The 22,959-nt window shown below is 41.5% G+C and overlaps 2 protein-coding genes across 3 annotated transcripts in view; one reads left to right on the top strand and one right to left on the bottom strand.

Moving 5' to 3' along the window:
- The window catches only part of tmem71 (transmembrane protein 71), a 25,270-nt gene extending 5,848 nt beyond the window's left edge, over positions 1–19,422 (top strand). Inside the window, exons 2-11 of one of the 2 annotated variants that reach the window (XM_064942938.1) lie at positions 2,560–2,631; positions 6,772–6,872; positions 12,113–12,167; positions 12,548–12,763; positions 15,060–15,244; positions 16,473–16,658; positions 16,837–16,903; positions 17,035–17,096; positions 17,195–17,244; positions 17,349–19,422. In XM_064942938.1, the coding sequence (XP_064799010.1) occupies positions 6,842–6,872; positions 12,113–12,167; positions 12,548–12,763; positions 15,060–15,244; positions 16,473–16,658; positions 16,837–16,903; positions 17,035–17,096; positions 17,195–17,244; positions 17,349–17,372 (876 nt within the window). In that variant the 5' untranslated portion in view covers positions 2,560–2,631; positions 6,772–6,841 and the 3' untranslated portion in view covers positions 17,373–19,422. The remainder of the gene's footprint in view (positions 1–2,559; positions 2,632–6,771; positions 6,873–12,112; positions 12,168–12,547; positions 12,764–15,059; positions 15,245–16,472; positions 16,659–16,836; positions 16,904–17,034; positions 17,097–17,194; positions 17,245–17,348) is intronic. The other variant, XM_064942930.1, reaches the window with a different exon arrangement.
- LOC135518057 (zinc finger protein 135-like) lies at positions 18,450–22,959 on the bottom strand. Its single transcript, XM_064942901.1, has 4 exons — positions 22,516–22,959; positions 22,276–22,379; positions 21,869–21,971; positions 18,450–21,505 (listed from the first exon to the last, which is right to left on the bottom strand). Exons 1-4 carry the CDS (start codon positions 22,859–22,861, stop codon positions 20,616–20,618), a joined length of 1,443 nt encoding a protein of 480 aa, XP_064798973.1. The 5' UTR covers positions 22,862–22,959; the 3' UTR covers positions 18,450–20,615.

Here is a 22,959-nt window from a genome sequence, read left to right as displayed (position 1 = left end):
CACAGCTCATCACCCTGAAGACACCATACCCACTGTCAAACATGGTGGTGGCAGCATCATGGTTTGGGCATGCTTTTCTTCAGCAGGGACAGGGAAGATGGTTAAAATTGATGGGAAGATGGATGGAGCCAAATACAGGACCATTCTGGAAGAAAACCTGATGGAGTCTGCAAAAGACCTGAGACTGGGACGGAGATTTGTCTTCCAACAAGACAATGATCCAAAACATAAAGCAAAATCTACAATGGAATGGTTCAAAAATAAACCTATCCAGGTGTTAGAATGGCCAAGTCAAAGTCCAGACCTGAATCCAATCGAGAATCTGTGGAAAGAACTGAAAACTGCTGTTCAAATGCTCTCCATCCAACCTCACTGAGCTCGAGCTGTTTTGCAAGGAGGAATGGGAAAAAAATTCAGTCTCTCGATGTGCAAAACTGATAGAGACATACCCCAAGCGACTTACAGCTGTAATCGCAGCAAAAGGTGGCGCTACAAAGTATTAACTTAAGGGGGCTGAATAATTTTGCACACCCAATTTTTCAGTTTTTGATTTGTTAAAGTTTGAAATATCCAATAAATGTCGTTCCACTTCATGATTGTGTCCCACTTGTTGTTGATTCTTCACAAAAAAAATAGTTTTATATCTTTATGTTTGAAGCCTGAAATGTGGCAAAAGGTCGCAAAGTTCAAGGGGGCCGAATACTTTCGCAAGGCACTGTAAGTCAAAATTGTAACTCGGCCTCTCAGGAACATTCACTGTCTTCTTGGTAAGCTCCAGGGTAGACTCCAGGGTAGATTTGGCGTTTATGTTTTAGGTTATTGTCCTGCTGAAAGGTGAATTCATCTTCCAATGTCTTGTGGTAAGCAGACTGAACCAGGTTTTCCTCTAGGATTTAGCTCCATTCTGTTTCTTTTTATCCTGAAAAACTCCCTAGTCCTTAATGATTACTAGCATACCCATGACATGATGCAGTCACCACTATGCTTGAAAATATGGCGAGTGGTACTCAGTAATGTGTTATATTGGATTTGCCCCAAACATATCACTTTATATTCAGGACAAAAAGTTTATTTACTTTGCCACATTTTTTGCAGTATTACTCCTACAAACAGGATGCATGTTTTGGAATATTTTTATTCTGTACAGGTTTACTTCTTTTCACTCTGTCAATTAGGTTATTTGTGTGGAGTATTTATTATGGATCCCCATCTTCCTGAGTACCCTGATGAATACAGCTTGGCTGTCAACTTTGGTTATAAAATGTTTGCATCTGAGTTCCTAATGTGTGCAGCTCCTTTCTTTTTCTAGTATAGTGGAGTAACTACAATGTTGTTCCATCCTCAGTTTTCTCCTATCACAGCCATTAAACTAACTGTTTTTAAAGTCACCATATACCTCATGGTGAAATCCCTGAGCAGTTTCCTTCCTCTCTGGCAACTGAGTTAGGAAGGACGCCTGTATCTATGTAGTGACTGGGTGTATTGATACATCATCCAAAGTGTAATTAATAACTTCACCATGCTCAAAGGGATATGCAACGTCTGCTTTTTTTGTGTTTTTTTACCGATCTACCAATAGGTGCCCTTCTTTGCTAGGCATTAGAAAAGCTCCCTAGTCTTTGCTGTTGAATCTGTGTTTGAAATTCGATGCTTGACTGAGGGACCATATAGGTAATTGTGTGGAGTTGAGGTGAGGTAGTCGTTGAAAAATCATGTTAAACACTATTGCACATAGTGAGTCCATGTTAACTTATTGTGACTTGTGAAGCAAATGTTTACTTCTGAATTATTCAAGCTTGTCATAACAAAGGGGTTGAATACTTGTTGACTCAAGATATTCTCAAGATTCAAATTTTTTATTAATAATAAAACGAGACACAATTCCACTTTGACATTATGGGATATTTAATCCATTTTAAATAACAAACAACGTGTCAAAAAAAGGCAATACGTTCTGAAGCCACTGTAGAAAGCCAGTTTCCAGACACACTTCACAAGCCAACCGTTGTGCTATTCCCCTCAGGCCCTCTCGGTCTACTGAAACACTGAGCCTCTGTTCCACTCGTTTACTGCTATAGTACCCTCTCCTGTGTCAGCAGACAGAGATTGTTACCACAGCGGAAAGTCTGACCCACATAGTCTTATGCATCGGGTGTCACAGAGCCATCCCATAATGCCTCTCATTTGGAAGAATGCCCCAGGAAGACAGATGTACAGAAACAAGTCTGGCGGACAATTGAGCGTCTGGCACCAGAAAAGACCAAACAAGCATACAGAGAGGATTTTAAGAACAACAAATAGCCTCTATGAACATAACGTACTGTAATGCTAATAAGGTTGAATGCAAGAATTTATGAATGTTTTAATTTAGTCTTATGTCTTTGCCGTATCCCAGATAATATATTTGTTTTTAGTAATCCAAATCTAGCTATCATCTATCAAGAACAGAAAAGGACACATTGGCATTATCTTGCAATGTTGAATAGCTTCTAGTCAGGATAGAGTTAACAGGAAATGTGAAATCAATGTCTTTCTTTTTTGTCCTCTGGTTTTCTGCAGCTGTTTTTCTCAGGGTGTCAGAGAATGAACAAGATTTTGGACTGCATGAGAACAAAGTACTCAAGTAACTAGGTAAACACGCATCGTTCCACAAAATATATTAGGGGAGTTGCAAATTACATTTATTTCAAGCGGAACTGTTTGGGTAAGACTGATCAACTGAGTTTCACATACTTTGTGAAATGTCCTAAAAAAGTGAATGTGTGTAATATGCAAACCTCAGATTGTCTCTAAACGTAATAGCAGTACTTAAATCAGTAGTACTTAGTAAACTACAAGTACCAGTGTTGAAATTAGCATTTTGGTTATGCATGTTAGAATCAACTTTGATACCTCATAAAGATATACAAAATCCCTGTCTACTTAGATTCCCATGCTACCTTGAATTTCAGCAGTCTACTATGTAGTCAGTCAGCAGTGTTTTGATTGGAAAGCCCATCAGAAGCAGAGAGAAGGACTGGTCTGATATCTCAGGGGGGATTACCAGGGCAGAGTCATCTTGGTAACAACTAGAGGGGTTAAGCTAAGGATTTTAAAGTAACTGCCCACTGTTTCCAGATTTCTATGAAATATGACATTTACATTTACATTTAAGTCATTTAGCAGACGCTCTTATCCAGAGCGACTTACAAATTGGTGAATTCACCTTCTGACATCCAGTGGAACAGCCACTTTACAATAGTGACCTAGAATTACTTAAGTTACCGTATGAGTGAAATAGTTTTCCTTCCTAAAAATGGTAATTAAGTTTGTTAAAAAGCAGCTTTTCTGTGTTGGAATGGTATGAGCGTATACTGGTCATAAAAAATATTGATGCAGGTAGACTGCTAATTTGGCAGCTCATCCTCAGGGACATGTCATGTACCTCCAATTTATGCTTTGGCCACAAACGAGTATAGGACGACTCAACATTCTGGATATGGGTTAACAGAATATGAATTTTTAGGAGTGAGTGTTTCCCAAACTTGGTCCTCGGTACAACCAAGGGGTGCACGTTTTGGTTTTTGCCCTAGCACCACAGCTGATTCAAATTGTCAAAGCTTGATGATTATTTGAATCAGCTGTGTACAGTCGTGGCCAAAAGTTGAGAATGGCACAAATATTAATTTCCACAAAGTTTTCTGCTTCAAGTGTCTTTAGATATTTTTGTCAGGTGTTACTATGAAATACTGAAGTATAATTACAAGCATTTCATAAGTGTCAAAGGCTTTTATTGACAATTACATGAAGTTGATGCAAAGAGTCAATATTTGCAGTGTTGACCCTTCTTTTTCAGGACCTCTGTAATCCACCCTGGCGTGCTGTCAATTAACTTCTGGGCCACATCCTGACTGATGGCAGCCCATTCTTGCATAATCAATACTTGGAGTTTGTCAGAATTTGTAGGTTTTTGTTTGTCCCCCCACCTCTTGAGGATTGACCACAAGTTTTCAATGGTATTAAGGTCTGGGGAGTTTCCTGGCCATGGACTCAAAATATCGATGTTTTGTTCCCTGAGCCACTTAGTTATCACTTTTGCCTTATGGCAAGGTGCTCCATCATTCTGGAAAAGGCATTGTTTGTCACCAAACTGTTCCTGGATGGTTGGGAGAAGTTGCTCTCGGAGGATGTGTTACGTACCATTCTTTATTCATGGCTGTGTTCTTAGGCAAAATTGTGAGTGAGCCCACTCCCTTGGCTGAGAAGCAACCCCACACATGAATGGTCTCAGGATGCTTTACTGTTGGCATGACACAGGACTGATGTTAGCGCTCACCTTGTCTTGCCCCAAACAATCGGAAAGGGGATTCATCAGAGAAAATGACTTTACCCCAGTCCTCAGCAGTCCAATCCCTGTACGTTTTGCAGAATATTAGTCTGTCCCTGATGTTCTTGCAGAGAAGTGGCTTCTTTGCTGCCCTTCTTGACACCAGGCCATCCCCAAAAGTCTTCGCCTCACTGTGCGTGGAGATGCACTCACACCTGCCTGCTGCCATTCATGAGCAAGCTCTGTACTGGTGGTGCCCCGATGCCACAGCTGAATCAACTTTAGGAGACGGTCCTGGCGCTTGCCGGACTTTCTTGGACGCCCTGAAGCCTTCTTCACAACAATTGAACCGCTCTCCTTGAAGTTCTTGATGATCCGATAAATGGTTGATTTAGGTGCAATCTTACTGGCAGCAATATCCTTTCCTGCGAAGCCCTTTTTGTGCAAAGCAATGATGACGGCACATGTTTCCTTGCAGGTAACCATGGTTGACAGAAGAAGAACAATGATTCCAAGCACCACCCTCCTTTTGAAGGTTCCAGTCTGTTATTTGAACAATCAGCATGACAGAGTGATCTCCAGCATTGTCCTCGTCAACACGCACACCTGTGTTAACGAGAGAATCACCGACATGTCAGATGGTTGTTTTGTGGCAGGGCTGAAATGCAGTGGAAATGTTTTTTTGGGGATTCAGTTCATTTGCGTGGCAAAGAGGGACTTTGCAATTAATTGCAATTCATCTGTTCACTCTTCATAACATTCTGGAGTATATGCTAATTGCCATCACACCAACTGAGGCAGCAGACTTTGTGAAAATGTATATTTGTGTCATTCTCAAAACTTTTGGCCACAACTGTAGTGCTAGGGCAAAAACCAAAACGTGCACCCTTTGGGGTCCCGAGGACTGAGTTTGGGAAACACTGCCTTAAAGTAACTGCCCAGTGGAAATCTCACTTCTAAAAGTGCTTATTCTGTTAACGCCATACTTGGGTACTCTGGGTACTTCTCTGTCCTACGTCTGTGGTATTGCAATGTTTGCTTTGCTCCTTGCTTGAGTGGTATCTGCTGCACAAGACTAGTACAATAATTGGCATCAAGGTGAATGATGTTACTGTCTAAATGGGGTGTATTGGAATGCATTATACTATATAAAAGTATGTGGACACCCCTTCAAATTAGTGGATTTGGCTATTTCAGCCACAAGTGTATACAATTCAAGCACACATCCATGAAATCTCCATAGACAAACATTGGCAATAGAATGGCCTTGTTGAAAGTCACTGAGCTCTTCAGTGTGGCACCGTCATAAGATGCCACCTTTCCAACAAGTCAGTTTGTCAAATGTCTGCCCTGCTAGAGCTGCCCCGGTCAACTGTAAGTGAAGTTACTTTGGAAACGTCTAGGAGCAACAACGGCTCAGCCGTGAAGTGGTAGGTCACACAAGCTCAAAGAACAGGACTGCCGAGTGCTGAAGCGTGTCCTTGGTTGCAACACTCACTACCGAGTTCCAAACTACCTCTGGAAGCAACTTAGGCACAAGAACTGTTCGTCGGGAGCTTCTTAAAATGTGTTTCCATGGTCAAGCAGCCGCACACAAGCCTAAGATCGCAATGCCAAGCGTCGGCTGGAGGGGTATAGAGCTCGTCCCCATTGGACTCTGGAGCAGTGGAAATGCGTTCTCTGGAGTGATGAATCACGCTTCACCATCTGGCAGTCCAATGGACAAATGTGTGTTTGGAGGATGCCAGGAGAACGCTACCTGCCCCAATGCATAGTGCCAACTATGAAGTATAGTGGAGGAGGAATAATGGTCTGGGGCTGTTTTTCATGGTTCCGGCTAGGCCCCTTAGTTCCAGTGAAGGGAAATCTTAACGCTACAGCATACAACGACATTCTAGACGATTCTGTGCTTCCAACTTTGTGGCAACAGTTTGGGGAAGGCTTTTTCCAGTTTTAGCATGACAATGCCCCTGTGCACAAAGTGAGGTCCATGCAGAAATGGTTTGTCGAGATCAGTGTGGAATAACTGGACTGGCCTGCACAGAGGCCTGACCTCAACCCCATCGAACACCTTTGGGATGAATTGGAGCAACGACTGCAAGCCAGGCCTAATTGCCCAATGTCAGTGCCCGACCTCACTTCCATTCAGCCACAAGAGCATTAGTAAGTCCCCGCAACAATGTTCCAACATCTAGTGGAAAGCCTTCCCAGAAGAGTGGAGGCTGTTATAACTCCATATTAATGCCCATGATTTTGGAATGAGATGTTTGACGAGCAGGTGTCCATATCCTTTTAGTAATATATTGTACTTTAGTGAGAATTCAGCAACATGTTCCTATTTTCCATTTGGTTCGATCGTTTTCAGGCATTTCAGACATTTCTTTTCTATGCAGTAGTTCTATGTGTTATTACTGCTTTCTGTCTGGCTTTGTCTTATCAATACTGTTTTCTTATGTGTTTTCCAGATTGAGACAACCAGGACCTTTTGACCGTGAACGCTCCTCCCGAGACACCGCTGTGTGTGTACAGGCAGATATGGCCCTGCCTTTCAATGGGGTTGTTACAAGTACGTCAACTCCATTTCTAGATTTTGTATTTTTATAGTTTTTTAAATGTATTGTGCTTAGAATTTAAAGACAGAAATACCCATCTGAACAAGACGGTTCTATATCCGTTATCCTTTTGTCTATAGAGTCTACCTTTCTATATGGTTTAACAAAACCAACAAATCACTTTTTTAGGTTATTCATCTTGAAGGTTCCAATTCAGCAGTCAGGCAATTACATGCTGAACTGCTTGTGAGTTAGTAGTATGTTAACATGTTGTTATTGTACTCAACTGGCTTCAACACCAAGTACTGGAATGTTGGTCCTGGCTGTGGCTGACCCCTTACTTTGTTTACTAGATGATGAGTTATTGACTGTTACCTCACCTGTGGTTTTCAGCTCCTGATCAAGGAAGGGTAAAATAAGGACTGCACTTGGGGTAGAATCCTAACTTGAGATCTGTGCTCTTTACCTCGGACTTTAATGTAAATCATGCATATCTTCACTAAACTTCCAAGTTACGCACGTTGATCTCAAGTAAGGATCCAGCCCCTAAAGGGTGACTGCACTTCTTGAAATGGCATCGTTTTATATTTGGATCATTAAATGCTAGAGGCTATGACTGAATTCAAACGTAAGTTGGTTTCGAGTGTGGTTTGCTCACAGATGGGAAGAGTTATACAAATGATTTAGCCGATACGCTTCAGCTCGGCTGGTGTGTGACCGTGGCAAAGTTGATTTGAGTTTGGATAGCCGGGCCTGGTTAGGGATCTTCAATAAATTACACAATGTAAATGAGAGAATATTTTCATGTTTGTATTTATTTCGGATCCCCATTAGCTGCTGGCAAGGCAGATACTCTTCCTGGGGCACAGCAACATTAAGGCAGTTATATAAAATATTACATTTCATAACACTTTTCACAACACATTGTGTGCCCTCAGGCCACTACTCTACCACCACATATCTACAATACAAAATACATGTGCATGTGTGTTTAGCATGTGTATGCCTGTGTCTCTTTACAGTTCCCTCTGTTCCCTCTGTTTTAAATCAAATTTTACTGCTTGCATCAGTTCCCTGATGTGGAATAGAGTTCCATATAGCTATGCCTCCATATAGTACTGTGCGCCTCCCATAGTCTGTTTTGGACTTTGGGGTTGTGAAGAGACCTCTGGTGGCATGTCTTGTGGGGTATGAATGGGTGTCCGAGCTGTGTGCTAGTAGTTTAAACATTCAGCATCTCAAAGCTTCTTACAAAAACTATTAGTGATGAAGTCAATTTCTCCTCTACTTTGAGCCATGAGAGATTGGCATGCATATTATTGTTAGCTCTCATGTACATTTAAGGGCCAGCCATGTTGCCCTGTTCTGAGCCAATTATAATCTTCCTTAGTCCATCTTTGTGGCACCTGACCACATGACTGGACAGTAGTCTATGTGCGACAAAACTAAAGCCTGTAGGACATGCCTTGTTGATAGTGTTGTTAAGGCAGAGCAGCGCTTTAGTATGGACAGACTTTTCCCAATCTTAGCTACTGCTGCATCAACATTTTTAGTTTACAATCCACGGTTACTCCAAGCAGTTTGTTCACCTCAGCTTGCTCAATTTCCACATTATTCATTCCATTATTTAGTTGAGGTTTAGGAATTAGTAAATGATTTGTCCCAAATACAATGCTTTCAGTTTTAGAAATATTTAGGACTAACTTATTTCTTGCCATCAATTCTGAAACTAACAGCAGCTCTTTGTTAAGTATTGCAGTGATTTCAGTCGCTGTAGTAGCTGACGTGTATAGTGTTGAGTCATCTGCATACATACACACTGGCTTTAATCAGCCAGTGGCATGTCATTAGTAAAGGGGCCTAGACCGCTGCCCTGGGGAATACCTCATTCTACCGGAATTATGACTTGCATTAAAGAAAACCCTCTGTGTTCTGTAACACAGGTAACGCTTTATCCACAATATCACAGGGGGTGTAGTCATAACACATTTTTCCAGCAGCAGACTATGATCAATAATGTCAAAAGCCACACTGAAGTCTAACAAAACAGCTCCCACATTGTTTTTATCATCAATTTCTTTCAGCAAATCAGTAATTTGTGTAAGTCCCATGTATGTTGAATGCCCTTCCCTAAAAGCATGCTGAAAGTCTGTCAATTTGTTTAATATAAAATAGCAATGTATCTGGTCAAACAATGTTTTCAAAAAGTTTACTAAGGGTTGGTAACAGGCTGATTGGTCGGCTATATGAGCCAGTAAAAGTTTTTTTTCCTGTTCTTTGGTAGTGGAATGACTTTTGCTTCCCTCCAGGCCTGAGGGTACACACTTTCTTGTAGGCTTAGATTGACGACATAGCAAATAGGAGTGGCAATATCATCCCCTATTATCCTCAGTAAAATTCCATCCTAGTTGTCAGATCCAGGTCGCTTGTCATTGTTGATAAACAACTTTTTCAACACTTCCATGCTCAATTTACAATGCTTTTCTTTATAATTTGGTCAGTTATACTTGGATGTGTACGGTCGCCATTTGTTGCTGGCATTCAGGCAGGTAGCGTTCTCCTGTCATCCACCATACCCAGATTTGTTTGGGCTCTCAGTCCAGAGAACACATTTCCACTGCTCCAGAGTCCAATGGCTTTGAGTTTTATACCACTCCAGCCGACTCTTGATATTGCGCGTGGTGATCTTAGGCTTGTGTGCAGCTGCTCGGCCATGGAAACCTATTTCATGGAGCTCCCAACTAACAATTATTGTGCTGACGTTGCTTCCAGAGGCAGTTTGGAACTCGGTAATGAGTGTTGCAACAGAGGACAAACGATTTTATATGCGCTACTTGTTTAGCACACTGCGGCCCGTTCTTTTTTGTGGCCTACCACTTAGTGTATGAGCCGTTTTTGCGCCTAGACGTTTCCACTTCACAATAACCACACTTACCGGGGCAGCTCTAGCAGTGCCCCGTCGCCATGTTGAAAGTCACAGAGCTCTTCAGTATGGGCCATTTTACTGCTCATGTTTGTCTATGGAGATTGCATGACTAATCCTTGATTTTGTAAACCTGTCAGCAATGGGTGTGGTTGAAATATCAAACTCTACTCATTTGATGGGGTGTCCACAACACGTTTGGTTACTACATGATGCCATATGTGTTATTCCATAGTTTTGATGGCTTCACTATTATTTTACAATGTAGAAAATAGTCAAAAATAAACCCTTGAATGAGTAGGTGTGTCCAAACTTTTGACTGGTACTGTACATTATCAAACATTTCACACATGTTCTCCAGATACTGACTGGTAGCACTTGGTGGTCTATAGCAGCTTCCCACCAGAATGGGCTATAGGTGAGGCTTCTTCAAAAGTATTTAACCTGAGATCCTCTCTCACCTTTACAGGAATGTGGTTATGAATTGGACTGCACCACCATTGGCATTTGTCTTTTCTGTAGATGTTATAACCATGTATTGCTACCACTGTATCATGTTGTACACCTTTTTAGTTCTCATTAAATTATTTAAATATTTGTACGTGAATTCCTACAATTTATAGTTGGTTTGAAGCTTTTATGTCTTGGAAATTTGGAGCTATTGGAATTAACATTTTCCCATGTACATTGTGTAATTTACTGATGGTCCCTGTCTATCCCATAGTCATGTCCAAAGTCAACCCAAATTTTCCGCATGCATTACGATTGGGTCGCATGCATCTGCACTCCGAATTGATGATAGCTTTTCAGCTGCAAGCTGTGGGCAGGTTTGAAACAAACCCAACCTGAATTTACATTGTGATGCAGTCACGACCTTAAGTCTCACAGAACTCCAAAATTATCCTATTTACACACAGTACATTTTTACAGTAGAATAAATGTTTGGCTCATATCGATGTCACAGTTTTTTTAAAGTCTTACGCCATTGGAGGGGATACTAAGTTAACATATGGAATTGTTTTAAGATGTTTTCTTTATTACTTTACCAGGTAAGTTGACTGAGAACACGTTCTCATTTACAGCAACAGCCTGGGGAATAGTTACAGGGGAGATGAATGAGCCACTTGTAAGCTGGGGATGATTAGGTGACTGTGATGGTCAGATTGGGAATTTAACCAGGACACCGGGGGTTAACACCCCTACTCTTACAACAAGTGCCATGGGACCTTTAGTGACCACAGAGAGTCAAGACACCCGTTTAACGTCCCATCTGGAATACAGCACCCCACACCGGGCAATATCCCCAATCACTGCCCTGGGGCATTGGGATATTTTTTTAGACCAGAGGAAAGGGTGCCTACTGGAGGCCTTTCAGCACCTCTTCCAGCAGCATCTGGTCTTCCGTCCAGGGACCGACCAGGACCAACCCTGCTTAGCTTCAGAAGCAAGCCAGCAGTGGGATGCAGGGTGGTATGCTGCAGGCTATACCATGGTCATTCCATGGAGAATTTATCTATTTGATTTGGAATTTTACGACCTCTTTAAGGTATGCCCCCAAAATATTTACTACTATAGCCAATAGAAATGCACTGAATAACACATGAATAAATAGGGAAAAAAGAATAAGGGTTGAAAGGTCCGTCCTATATCTAGGAGATATTAAAAAAAGCTCAGGAAATATACAGCGCATTTGGAAAGTATTCAGACCCCTTCCCTTTTTCCACGTTTCATTACGTTACAGCCTTGTTCTAAAATGGATTAAATAAAAAAATTCTCAATCTACACATAATACCCCATAATGACAAGGTGCGAGACAGGATTGTGTCAAGGCATGAATCTGGATAGGGTACCAAAAAATGTCTACAACAGCTGGCCGCCCGGCCAAACTGAGCTAATCGGGGGAGAAGGAAGGGCCTTGGTCAGGGAGGTGACCAAGAACCCAATGGTCACCCTGACAGTGATCCAGAGTTCCTCTGTGGAGATGGGAGAACCTTCCAGAAGGACAACCATCTCTGCAGCACTCCACCTATCAGGCCTTTGGTAGAGTGGCCAGACAGAAGCCACTCCTCAGTAAAAGGCGCATGACATCCCGCTTTGAGTTTGCCAAAAGGAACCTAAGTCTCTTAGACCATGAGAAACAAGATTCTCTTGATTCATGAAACCAAGATTGAATTCTTTGGCCTGAATGCCAAGCGTCACAGATCTTTAAAAATGTATGTTAGATTGACGCACGGGTACATCAAGACTCTTATGGATTTTAATGAATTAGGCTAGCCAACAAACGTGTGAAGTCTTGGAAGTCGTAATCTGTCTATTTTTGTATATCAACAGGTTCACCTATAAAGAGAAGGAGAGAGAAAACATTGGCTAACGAGTCATGTCAAAGGTAAAATTGGTCAAAATGTAGGCTTTGAGGTGCATGGATGCAATGTAGCGTTCCTTCGAGTAGAATTACAATTACCCCCAATTTGTTGGGGACTATGTATGCAATGTATGCAATCTCCCTCCTGGAGAGCTATTGAGTATGCAGGCTTATGCTCCAACCCCATTGTTACACACCTGTTTCAACTAATCAAGGTCTTGGGGAACATCTAACTAGTCAAATCAGGTGTGCTAGGTTGGAGCGGAAGCCTGCTGAACGGTACCCCCCGTCCAGAAGGAAAGTTAGACAACGCTGTTGTAAGCTTTGAAACACATATTTAAAGTGATGTTGAGTAACTCTGACACAATATAATTCTGTCTTGGTTCTCTTTGTGTACTCTGTAGCCTGGGCCTGTCCCTGTTGTCATCTCCAGATTCATCATATGCGTGTTACTCTGTGAACCCCGTGACGGGCTCCCCCAGCTCCTGCCGCCGGAGCCCCCGCCTCCTCAACAACGGCTACTACGTTCTGACTGAGGACAGCTACACCTGGGATGACGAGGGCAATGTCTCTCTCACCCCCTCCAAAATCAAACTGTCCTACAAAGAGAATCTAGTCAGGTGAGTTGTTCCAAAGAGACATGCCACGTTGAATCCAGAACTGAGATTCTATTATGTCATATTTTTTTCTGTGCAAATACTTGGTTTGCCAGATGCAATGGAACCAATAGACTAGTCCCCGAAGTGCAAACGTTGAACAAAATCAAGTATACCTCAGTATTTGACCTAGGTCTGGTTGAATGTCAGTCACTAATAGACACTGTTTAGCTAGCATTCATGAATAACTATGAAAGCTCAACTCTGAGGTGTATATAGTTTAAAATGTCGAACGACTATAAATAACAGTGAATAGAAATTAAAAATGACTGTAGCAAACCACTTTGGTGAACTGTAGCAAACCACTTTGGTGTCATGGTCGGAAATGTTCTCCCCGTCGTTATGCAGCTCGACAGTGGGTTCAGATTGCTATTTGGGGGTGGATAACCATGCAGGTCTGTGTTCAAACACAAGCCATGTTTATAGGGATGAGGTCATGGATTAGCCTACTTGAGAGAGCTGCACGGAAAATGTGAGGCTGGTTAGTCCTGTAAATTGGAGGCCGTAAGTCAAGTCAACCGTTTGCAAGAGATTCTAGTCAGTGCCATTTTGCTCTTAAAATGAAAAACATCAATGCCTTGCAGGCATTTGGTTAAAAAGACATTTGATTGCATAATCATGCTGTCATTTTATTTGAAAGCCTATGATACACTAAATAATTTATTGGTGGAATTATGTAATAGATGAATTTTCACATGGCATGGTTAAGCCACTGGTTTTGTGGGCTTTCGAACTTACCCCACTGTAATTATTACTACTTTGACAATACAGTATCACGATACCCAATGGTCCTTTTAGAACCTGCTTTTGGTCAAATATTGTAATATATGCCATTTAGCAGAAAATGTTATCCAAACCAACATTGTGTGCTCTATAACTTCAAAAACAAACCACTTTGGTGTCATGGTCGGAAGGCTAGGGATAATATGAGATACCACGGGAGCTTTGGTGTCATGGTCGGAAGGCTAGGGATAATATGAGATGCCACGGGAGCTTTGGTGTCATGGTCGGAAGGCTAGGGATAATATGAGATACCACGGGAGCTTTGGTGTCATGGTCGGAAGGCTAGGGATAATATGAGATGCCACGGGAGCTTTGGTGTCACGGTCAGAAGGCTAGGGATAATATGAGATGCCACGGGAGCTTTGGTGTCATGGTCGGAAGGAGAGGGATAATATGAGATGCCACGGGAGCTTTGGTGTCACGGTCGGAAGGAGAGGGATAATATGAGATGCCACGGGAGCTTTGGTGTCACGGTCAGAAGGCTAGGGATAATATGAGATGCCACGGGAGCTTTGGTGTCACGGTCGGAAGGCTAGGGATAATATGAGATGCCACGGGAGCTTTGGTGTCATGGTCTGAAGGAGAGGGATAATATGAGATACCACGGGAGCTTTGGTGTCACGGTCAGAAGGCTAGAGATAATATGAGATGCCACGGGAGCTTTGGTGTCATGGTCGGAAGGCTAGGGATAATATGAGATACCACGGGAGCTTTGGTGTCACGGTCAGAAGGCTAGGGATAATATGAGATGCCACGGGAGCTTTGGTGTCATGGTCGGAAGGAGAGGGATAATATGAGATGCCACGGGAGCTTTGGTGTCATGGTCAGAAGGCTAGGGATAATATGAGATACCACGGGAGCTTTGGTGTCATGGTCAGAAGGCTAGGGATAATATGAGATGCCACGGGAGCTTTGGTGTCACGGTCAGAAGGCTAGGGATAATATGAGATGCCACGGGAGCTTTGGTGTCATGGTCGGAAGGAGAGGGATAATATGAGATGCCACGGGAGCTTTGGTGTCACGGTCGGAAGGAGAGGGATAATATGAGATGCCACGGGAGCTTTGGTGTCACGGTCAGAAGGCTAGGGATAATATGAGATACCACGGGAGCTTTGGTGTCACGGTCAGAAGGAGAGGGATAATATGAGATACCACGGGAGCTTTGGCAGCTCTCATATTCAATACATATAGGATAGCATCCAATTGATAAGAACCTTGCTCAAAGGGACAATAACGATACCCTTTACAAGTCACTACGCTAACATGACAAATGACATGAAATAAGTACATGAAACATAAGGTAGATTTAGTTAGGACTTGATTTTTGAGTCTGTCATACTAAATATCGTGACGACATTATTGATTATTACTGTGATCACAGATGCAGTACAAAGAAACACATTAGGAATACTAGTCTTTTACACATTTGTTGACACTGTCCTGATAAAAAGTACGACTTGTGTTTCCCTCCCCTTAGAATCTTCAGACGCAGGCGGAAGGCCCGCCGGTCTCTCGCTAGTCTGTTTAGTGACATGACTGAGACGTGTCAGTCGTGGCTGGATGACAAAGTGTTCGGAGGGGTGCGTCACCCACCTCTTGCAGAGTCCTCCTGGATGGAGCATAGCACCACCGATTTGGACACCAGCTGCAGCTTCACTTACGGTAAGGCCTGCTATGCTATGTCTGAGTGGGAGACACTTGGGATGGCCAACTGTTGTGACACTTAAGCAATGTTGCACTTATTTCATGTAATTTTGGCCATGTTTATGTATGGACTTGTAAAGGGTATTGTTGTTGTCCCATTAAGCAAGGCTCTTACCAAGTGGCTGCTGTATTATACAGTGCCTTCGGAAAGTATTCAGTCCCCTTGACTTTTTCCATATTTTGTTACGTTACAGCCTTATTCTAAAATTGATTTTTTTTATTTATTTTTTATTTATCCTCAGCAATCTACATAAAATAACCCATAATGACAAAGCAAACATTTTTTTTGCAAATGTATTAAACATATAACATATACCTTATTGAGAAACAAGATTCTCTGGTCTGATTAAATTAAATTCTTTGCCTTGAATGCCAAGCGTCACATCTGGAGGAAACTTGGCACTATCCCTATGGTGAAGAGTGGTGGAAGAATCATGAAGTGTGGGGATGTTTTTCAGCGGCAGGGACTGGGAGAATAGTCAGGATCGAGGGAAAGATGAATGGAGAAAAGTACAGATAGATCCTTGATGAAAACCTGCTCCAGAGAGCTCTGGGCCAAAGGTTCAACTTCCAACAGGACAATGACCCTAAACACACAGCCAGACAATGCAGGAGTGGCTTCGGGACAAGTCTCTGAAGGTTCTTAAGTGTCCCAGCCAGAGCTTGGACTTGAACCCGATCAAACATGTCTGGAGAGACCTGAAAATAGCTGTGCAGCAACCTGACAGAGCTTGAGAGGATCTGCATAGAAGAATGGGAGAAACTCCCCAAATACAGGTGTGCCAAGCTTGTAGCGACATACTCAATGCTGTAATCGCTGCCGAAGGTGCTTCAACAAAGTACTGAGTAAAGGGTCTGAATACTTTGTAAATGTGTTTTTATTTTTCATAATTTAGTAACAATTTATAAACCTGTTTTTGCTTTGTCATTACAGGGTAGTGTGTAGATTGATGAGGACAAAACAATTGTATCAATTTTAGAATAAGGCTAATGTAACAATGTGGATAAAGTGAAGGGGTCTGAATACTTTCACTGTATGTATAAAATATGAGCGCTGTCAAAGCTCACATGGTATCTCATATTATCATCCCTAGACTGCTTCGAGGGTAAACCACACCAACCTGGAATAGATGCGTGAAACTAACAACCTTCCTCAGCTGTAGTCGTGTCTCCTTTGTCATTCCAGATGACAGTGAGATCAGTTCCATGCCCACGAAGTTAGCTCGCGAGCCCACGGTGCAGGAGGAGATCATCACGGAGACCTGCGTCCACCAGGAGCATTTCAGCCAATCCCTGGGTGGCCTTCTGGATGTCCCGCCCCCCTCAGCCTTCCTCTCCAATAGCTGCTGTCGCCCTAAACCCCAGCCAGCAGGTGAGCTGCAGTCCATTGTTATCTCATTACTCTCTTCTGTGTATTCTCAAATGTTTAACTGTTGTGTATATCATTATAGATCAAGCTCCCCCTCTCGTCTCAACAGTACTAGATGAAGACAGGAGAGGAGGTTCCATTTGGTTTTTGTCAGTTTTGTTAAAATCTTTATGCATTTCAGATTTTCCCATGGCGAAAGCTCTCTTCATCATTCTCATGGTCTTTATCTTCTCTGCCGTATTTTCAAGGTAAGCCATCAGTATAAAGGTGTATGGGGTGGCATTTATTTTTTAACCGAATATTATTGAAATAACCAGCATAAAATATTTGCTCTCTTATATAGAATACCTGCTAACGTAAACTATTTCATTATTTTTAGGTGTCTGTTGTGGGGACTGACAGTGGCATTCACCACATTTATATTGATAATGATATATCTATGTAAGTATACCTCTAGTGTATTCAGTGTGGCTTTTGAAGCAAATTTCAATGGTGTTTCAAAAATTGACCATTCATTTAATACATTGCCTTTTCTCCAGTTGTCTCACAATCTGGGCCCATGGGCAAGTGGAGAAAAGCGAAGACCGAGGTGAGCCATATTCTCAAATATTAAATTGCATTTATTTTGACCTCAGGCAACCACATGTTTTACATTAACGTGGTCAATAACTTTGTTCTTAATTTTTGTTCCAGGATATTACATCAAAGAATGAGTAGATGAAAGCTGTGTACACACACACACACACAATCTGTTTACTCATGAAATGAATCTATGATAATGAAAAGGGTGGATGTGGACCACAAGAAAAAGAGTCATATAGATTCTTACATTTCATTAGATAAATGTGTAGATTGCACTTGCACATAATGTAACACGAGTTCCATTAATCTGGTCATAAAAGCAGGTTATTGAGCGGGTATAGGGTGACACTGGTCATGCAAAAATGAGCACAGATCAGTGGAATAAATACAATAAAACACAATCAAAAGCAATTTAATTTGAAACTCCAAAGATGTGCGTTAGGAGAAGATAATTTTAACTGTATTTTTGTAAACTACGATGCATTGCGTATTTTGAACTTGTATTGGATAATATTGTATTGGATAATGCCTTCCGGACTATGCTAGTTATTTTGCTCACTGATCACTGCCATTTGCTTGTCCAAGATGTTTCCCATAATCCTGAATATAAAAATGTTGGTAATATTCATATCATATATTATGCACACATGTTTTTAATATATTCTTCAAATACCTGAATTGATATTGTTGATAGTTGATCTTGGTTTTTTAGGGCTGTCCAGTGTTACTTATTTTCTAGCTTCCAGTATTTTGAATACAATTGCAGGGCCATTAAAGTAGCAGTGGCTTGCAGTCTGAGACCTGTTTTTTCCTCACAAAAATGACAGCTGCAACTTTTAATCTGAAGCAAATGGAAATACAACATGCTAAGTGCCTTCTTTAGCCTGGCTTAGCTAATAGCATGCTGTGCCTGCTAAACAAAACAGGCCTACATGTCAGTGGGCAGTAGACTGCGGAATCAGATAACAGTTCAAATACAGGGAAGTGACACAAAATGCTGCCGGAGAAGAAAAGTCTGCCCTGTGTGAGGATGCCCATCTGCTCATGGTAGTGCTGAAACGCGTATAGAAATGTTTGTATTCAAGGGATATGGGGAGGAGGTGGTCATTTTGATAATACCATTAGCTGCCTCTTGTGGTTAACCACAACCACTTATCAGTGGATCACAATAATGGAATGTGAATGTTGAGATTGAGCATAATGACGGCGGCAAAGAATGAAACAATCCCTTTATTTGACTCATTAAATGGTACAATGTTGAGTATGTAATGGCATTGAAGGCTGAGTAATTATGGGTGTTTATCAACCCAGAGGGAAAGTGTGTTTTCTGTCAGGAAAAGGAACAGGGCACAGCAAGTAGCTGAATAAAGTTCATATTGTATAGCTTTATAAAGTTGAAATATGAGTCATGTTTGGACCTCAAACTACAGCAGGATTTTTTGAGAATCTAAAAATAGGTGATTTGTACTTTAATAATGAGTTAATTTTGTACTGTACATCTCAACTCACCATTCTTTGTAATACATTGGATGTTGTTGGTCCTTTAGAAAAGCTGTATTTAATTGTCTCCATATGTACTATTTGTCCAAACGAAAGTGACTTGAGAACCATTGCTGTATGTATTCACTCCAAGTGCCAAATCTGAATGATTACTCCAAATGAGACAATTCTCTGACCAGAAAGTGTTAAATCACCAACACTTCATCAATAAGCCAAAATTAATATATAAAGGTTTTGCCGGTAGACACCATTTTATTGCTAGTTTGTCAACAAAAGCTCATGTACACACTACAGTATATGAAGACAACATGGCTGTTATTTCTTTGTAATATTCATGATTGGCATATACTCAATGTACTTTACAAGACCTTGAGATTTAAGTCATTTCCTATTGTGTACCTTTACATAAACCAGTTTCAAATGTTGCTTTTTTTTAACAATCAATTTTTATTGCTTTGATACTCAACTAGTTTCCACATTTGCAAAATGTGTGGTTCTTGTATGCATGTTTATCTTTTGCACTCACATTGGATGTATCTGAAAATGTAATCACTGTCTGTTGTACTGTTTTCTTTAATAGTTCATGAGCTATATTGCACTGAAATGTTTCTTTTCTAACAGATTTGTGAAATAGTTCAACTCAATTGGCTTATACAACTTTATTAAATGTAATTTTTTTATAGTTGTCCAAGTATGTGACCATATTTTTTTTAAGATTCAATATTTTCAGTGCATTTTCAGAATCTCTTAGAAATATTCTGTTTCTAATGTATCATGAATGACTCGTCAGTGTTCAAACCACTGAACACTTTCTGCACCAGCTGAGTAGAGACTTAGATTGATAGGGCAGTAAATATTTAATTGACTGTAAGAGGCCTTCATGTAGCAGTGAGCCTGTGCAACATCCATCCATTCAATTTGACTGGCTCTTTTAGGAACCCTATTAATCATGCTCGTATTATTGTAAAAAAATAAATAAACTGTCTGGTTAATACACTTACAAAATTTGCACCATGAAAGTTATTTGTTTGACAATACCACGTCTACATACTATCACTATTTTCCTCAAATGAGTCACTGTCATGTCAGAGGATGAGTGACGAACAACAACGATAGTTACAAAAACACATTGAAAAGTGTAAGGAATCATTTTTGGACTATAAAGTCCGTCAGTCAAGCACCCGATTCCTTTGCAGGTTGAAGTTTATTGTGATGACGGTTGTCCTGGAGGCACAGCGAGCGATTTCCACTAGACGGGCCAGCTGCAAAATCAAAATTGGCTATACACAGTGTATTCGGAAAGTATTCAGACCCCTTCGTTTTTCACATTTGGTTAAGTGACAGCCTTATTCTAAAATGGATTAACACTGTCCCTCAATCTACACACAATACCCCATAATGACAAAGGTGAACCGGGTTAGAACCTTTTGCAAATAAGAATTGAGATTCAAAATTGAGCTCAGGTGCATCATGTCTCCACTGATCACCCTTGATGTTTCTACATCTTGCAAAAATGTCAACCTGTTTAATGCTTTGTCATTATTGGGTAGTGTGTGTAGATTGGGGGGGGGGCAATTTAATTGAATTTAGAATAAGGCTGTAATGTAACAATGTGGAAAAAGTCACGGGGTCCGAAGACTTTCCAAATGCACCGTATATTGTACAAATGTTTTTGTTTTAGCTTTTTGGTCTTAATTTAAGTTTAGTGTTGGGTTTAAAAAGCTGATTTTATGACTGTGGCTGACTACCCTGCAGAGCTGCCTCCAGTACATGTGTCATCCCAATAAATGCCAACCTCCGAGTCCCTTTTCTGTTCAAGCTTGGCTGAAGCACGTTTAGGTATGCTTTCACCCATTGAAAAGTTGTTGGTAAAAGTATTTATCCATCGTGAACACTGATGTGTCTATTGAGGTGATTGGCCGATATGAAAGTCTTCCCACAGTGCATACATCTGAACTGCTTACATCCCGTGTGTACGCTCATGTGCACTTTGAGTGAGCCCGACTGTGCGAAGCGCTTGCCGCAGTGGCTGCAGCCGTAGCGTCTCTCCCCCGTGTGAACGCTCTGGTGTCGCTTGAGGTTGCTGGAGTCAGAGAAGCGCTTCCCGCACTGCGCGCAGCTGAACGGCTTCTCCCCGGTATGAACCCTCAGGTGTGTCTTGAGATTCTTCAGACAAGCCAAAGTCTTACCGCAGAAACTACAAATTAACAGCTTACCTGCTGAGACGTCGCCATTGTTACTCCCATCATTGTTATGACTGTCATGGGAGACCAAACCATTGGATCCTGTTTCCATGCCTTTTCCTCCAGTCCTGTGAGGCTCTGAGGGCAACAGCGCCCTCTGTCTACCGTCCTGGTAAGCGACAGGTTTTTTGTGCTCAGTTATGGAGGGAATCACTTTGCTCATTTCATAGGGGAATCCATTCTCTGACTCTGATTGAGTGGCTACAACATCCACATGAGAGTAAGAGCACTCGGGAAGATCAGCCCCAGAACCCTGTGTGTGAAGGGTCCCAAGTTGTCTGTGGGGCTCAAACATCATACAATCAAAGTCCTCACTTTTAACTATTCCATCACCATTTTCCAGTCCTGGGTTTAGAGCTCTTTTGTTCACACTCAGGTTATTTGATCCTGGCAGGAGGTTGTTGTCCGTTTCACCACTCACCCATAAACAAGAGCTGGCGTTCTCCTGTTTGCTGATTGGTTGAGCAGCCTCTGTGTCGACATTGGATTGCCTTTCTCCTCCATCAGCACTGTGATTTAAAGCTCCTATAAAATCAACAAGGCCGTGTGTGAATCACTATAAACTGGATGCTCATCATGAAGGTAATCATCAAAAATCACATCAGTTGAAGGATATGAGCAATTTCAGAGTTATTGGTATACATCTATACAGTATAGTCTATATGAAAGCCCAAACCGACAAATTCAGTTGTACTTAATGTATTAAATTGTATTCCATATGTAGTTTGACATTGTTGCAATCACTTTACATGACACTATTCATTTGGCAAGTTATTGGGTCAATAGAAAGGTTGATTCATTCATATTTATGGGAAAGGCATAACTGAAAGCATCAAAGTGTAATGAGTTATAATGAAAACACATAAGCTTGTCTACCATTTTACTTACCACTACTCAGTCTCCCCCATTGGTCATGATTCTCCCAGGATTCTTCCCACATCTCCTCTTTGATGGTAGGTGATTTGGGGTTTATCTCTTCCAACCCTGCAGTCTGTGTAAAATCAGTTGGGATGCCAGATATAACTGGGAATAATCCACTTACTGTGCACAAACTGTGAGAAAATGGTACACCTTACACAGTCAAAGAAAACTGAAAAGATACAACAAGAGCACGAACAGCACAGTAAACAGGTAAAACAACATTGCTTTACTGCAAGATGACCACTAAGCCTAGGTAGGCTAGGTCATGTTTGCTTTCAGACCTAGGTGGTGTTGATAACTATTGTGAAATATTAGGCGGCCTTTTTGAAATATTGTGGGAAAATGAGGCACACCGAGGCAAACGTAAAGTTTACCTTTCTCGGTGTTGTCGTTTGTCCAGTGTCACCTGAGGACTCTCTGTGCCTAAACATGCTGGTTACCAACTTAGAATCAATTGCTCCCCGACATCGTACCTCGCCTAAAATGAGTAGAGGGGAATAGCATGCATCCATACACAATATACGTTATTAATGCTGTCTTAAAACAATTCGTTTCTATAAATGATGTAACCAATTAATGTAAATTAATTGTTATAACCAGTAAATGTAACGTACGGTTTGATGTCCTTTTCGATTCCGTGCCAAGGTGAGAGCGACTGTGCGGAAGGATGGAGCTTCCCATTCCCACTCTCGGAGTACTCGCACTAGACACTTTCATCTCCATCAGCCGTAGTTTTCTCCTCAAAGTTTCATTCTCCTTCTGGCCTCGAGATATCTCCACATGCAGGACGGCATAGCCATTGTCAACAAGCTCGCAGATTTCAGCCACGGCCGCATTAGCCAAAACCTCCATGATGGAGGCTAGCTGAGTGTGAAAAGCAACGGAATTTGCCATTACTAGAGAAAATGCTTTCACGATTGTTAATAGGAAGTGTAGAATAAATAGGCTGTAGAAAAGCATAGATGCCGACGCCTCGAAATCAAATGTAGTTTAGCATCAATAAAATGTCAACAGAGTGTCTATGTTGACCAGGAAGTATTTTTGAATACCTCTCACAC

The sequence above is a fragment of the Oncorhynchus masou genome, chromosome 3 (genome assembly GCF_036934945.1).
Source record: "Oncorhynchus masou masou isolate Uvic2021 chromosome 3, UVic_Omas_1.1, whole genome shotgun sequence".
NCBI lineage: Eukaryota > Metazoa > Chordata > Actinopteri > Salmoniformes > Salmonidae > Oncorhynchus > Oncorhynchus masou.
Note: the sequence above shows the minus strand (reverse complement) of the source record. Positions and strands in the feature narration are given on the sequence as shown.

What these genes read in the sequence shown, in the direction of transcription:
- LOC135518057 (XM_064942901.1), bottom strand. Translation starts at nt 22,861, where the DNA reads ATGCTTTTCTACAGCCTATTTATTCTACACTTCCTATTAACAATCGTG. An exon ending in ATCGAAAAGGACATCAAACC is followed by an intron (nt 22,380 to 22,515) that starts GTACGTTACATT and finishes TACTCATTTTAG; the next exon opens with GCGAGGTACGATGTCGGGGA. An exon ending in AAACGACAACACCGAGAAAG is followed by an intron (nt 21,972 to 22,275) that starts GTAAACTTTACG and finishes GATTTTACACAG; the next exon opens with ACTGCAGGGTTGGAAGAGAT.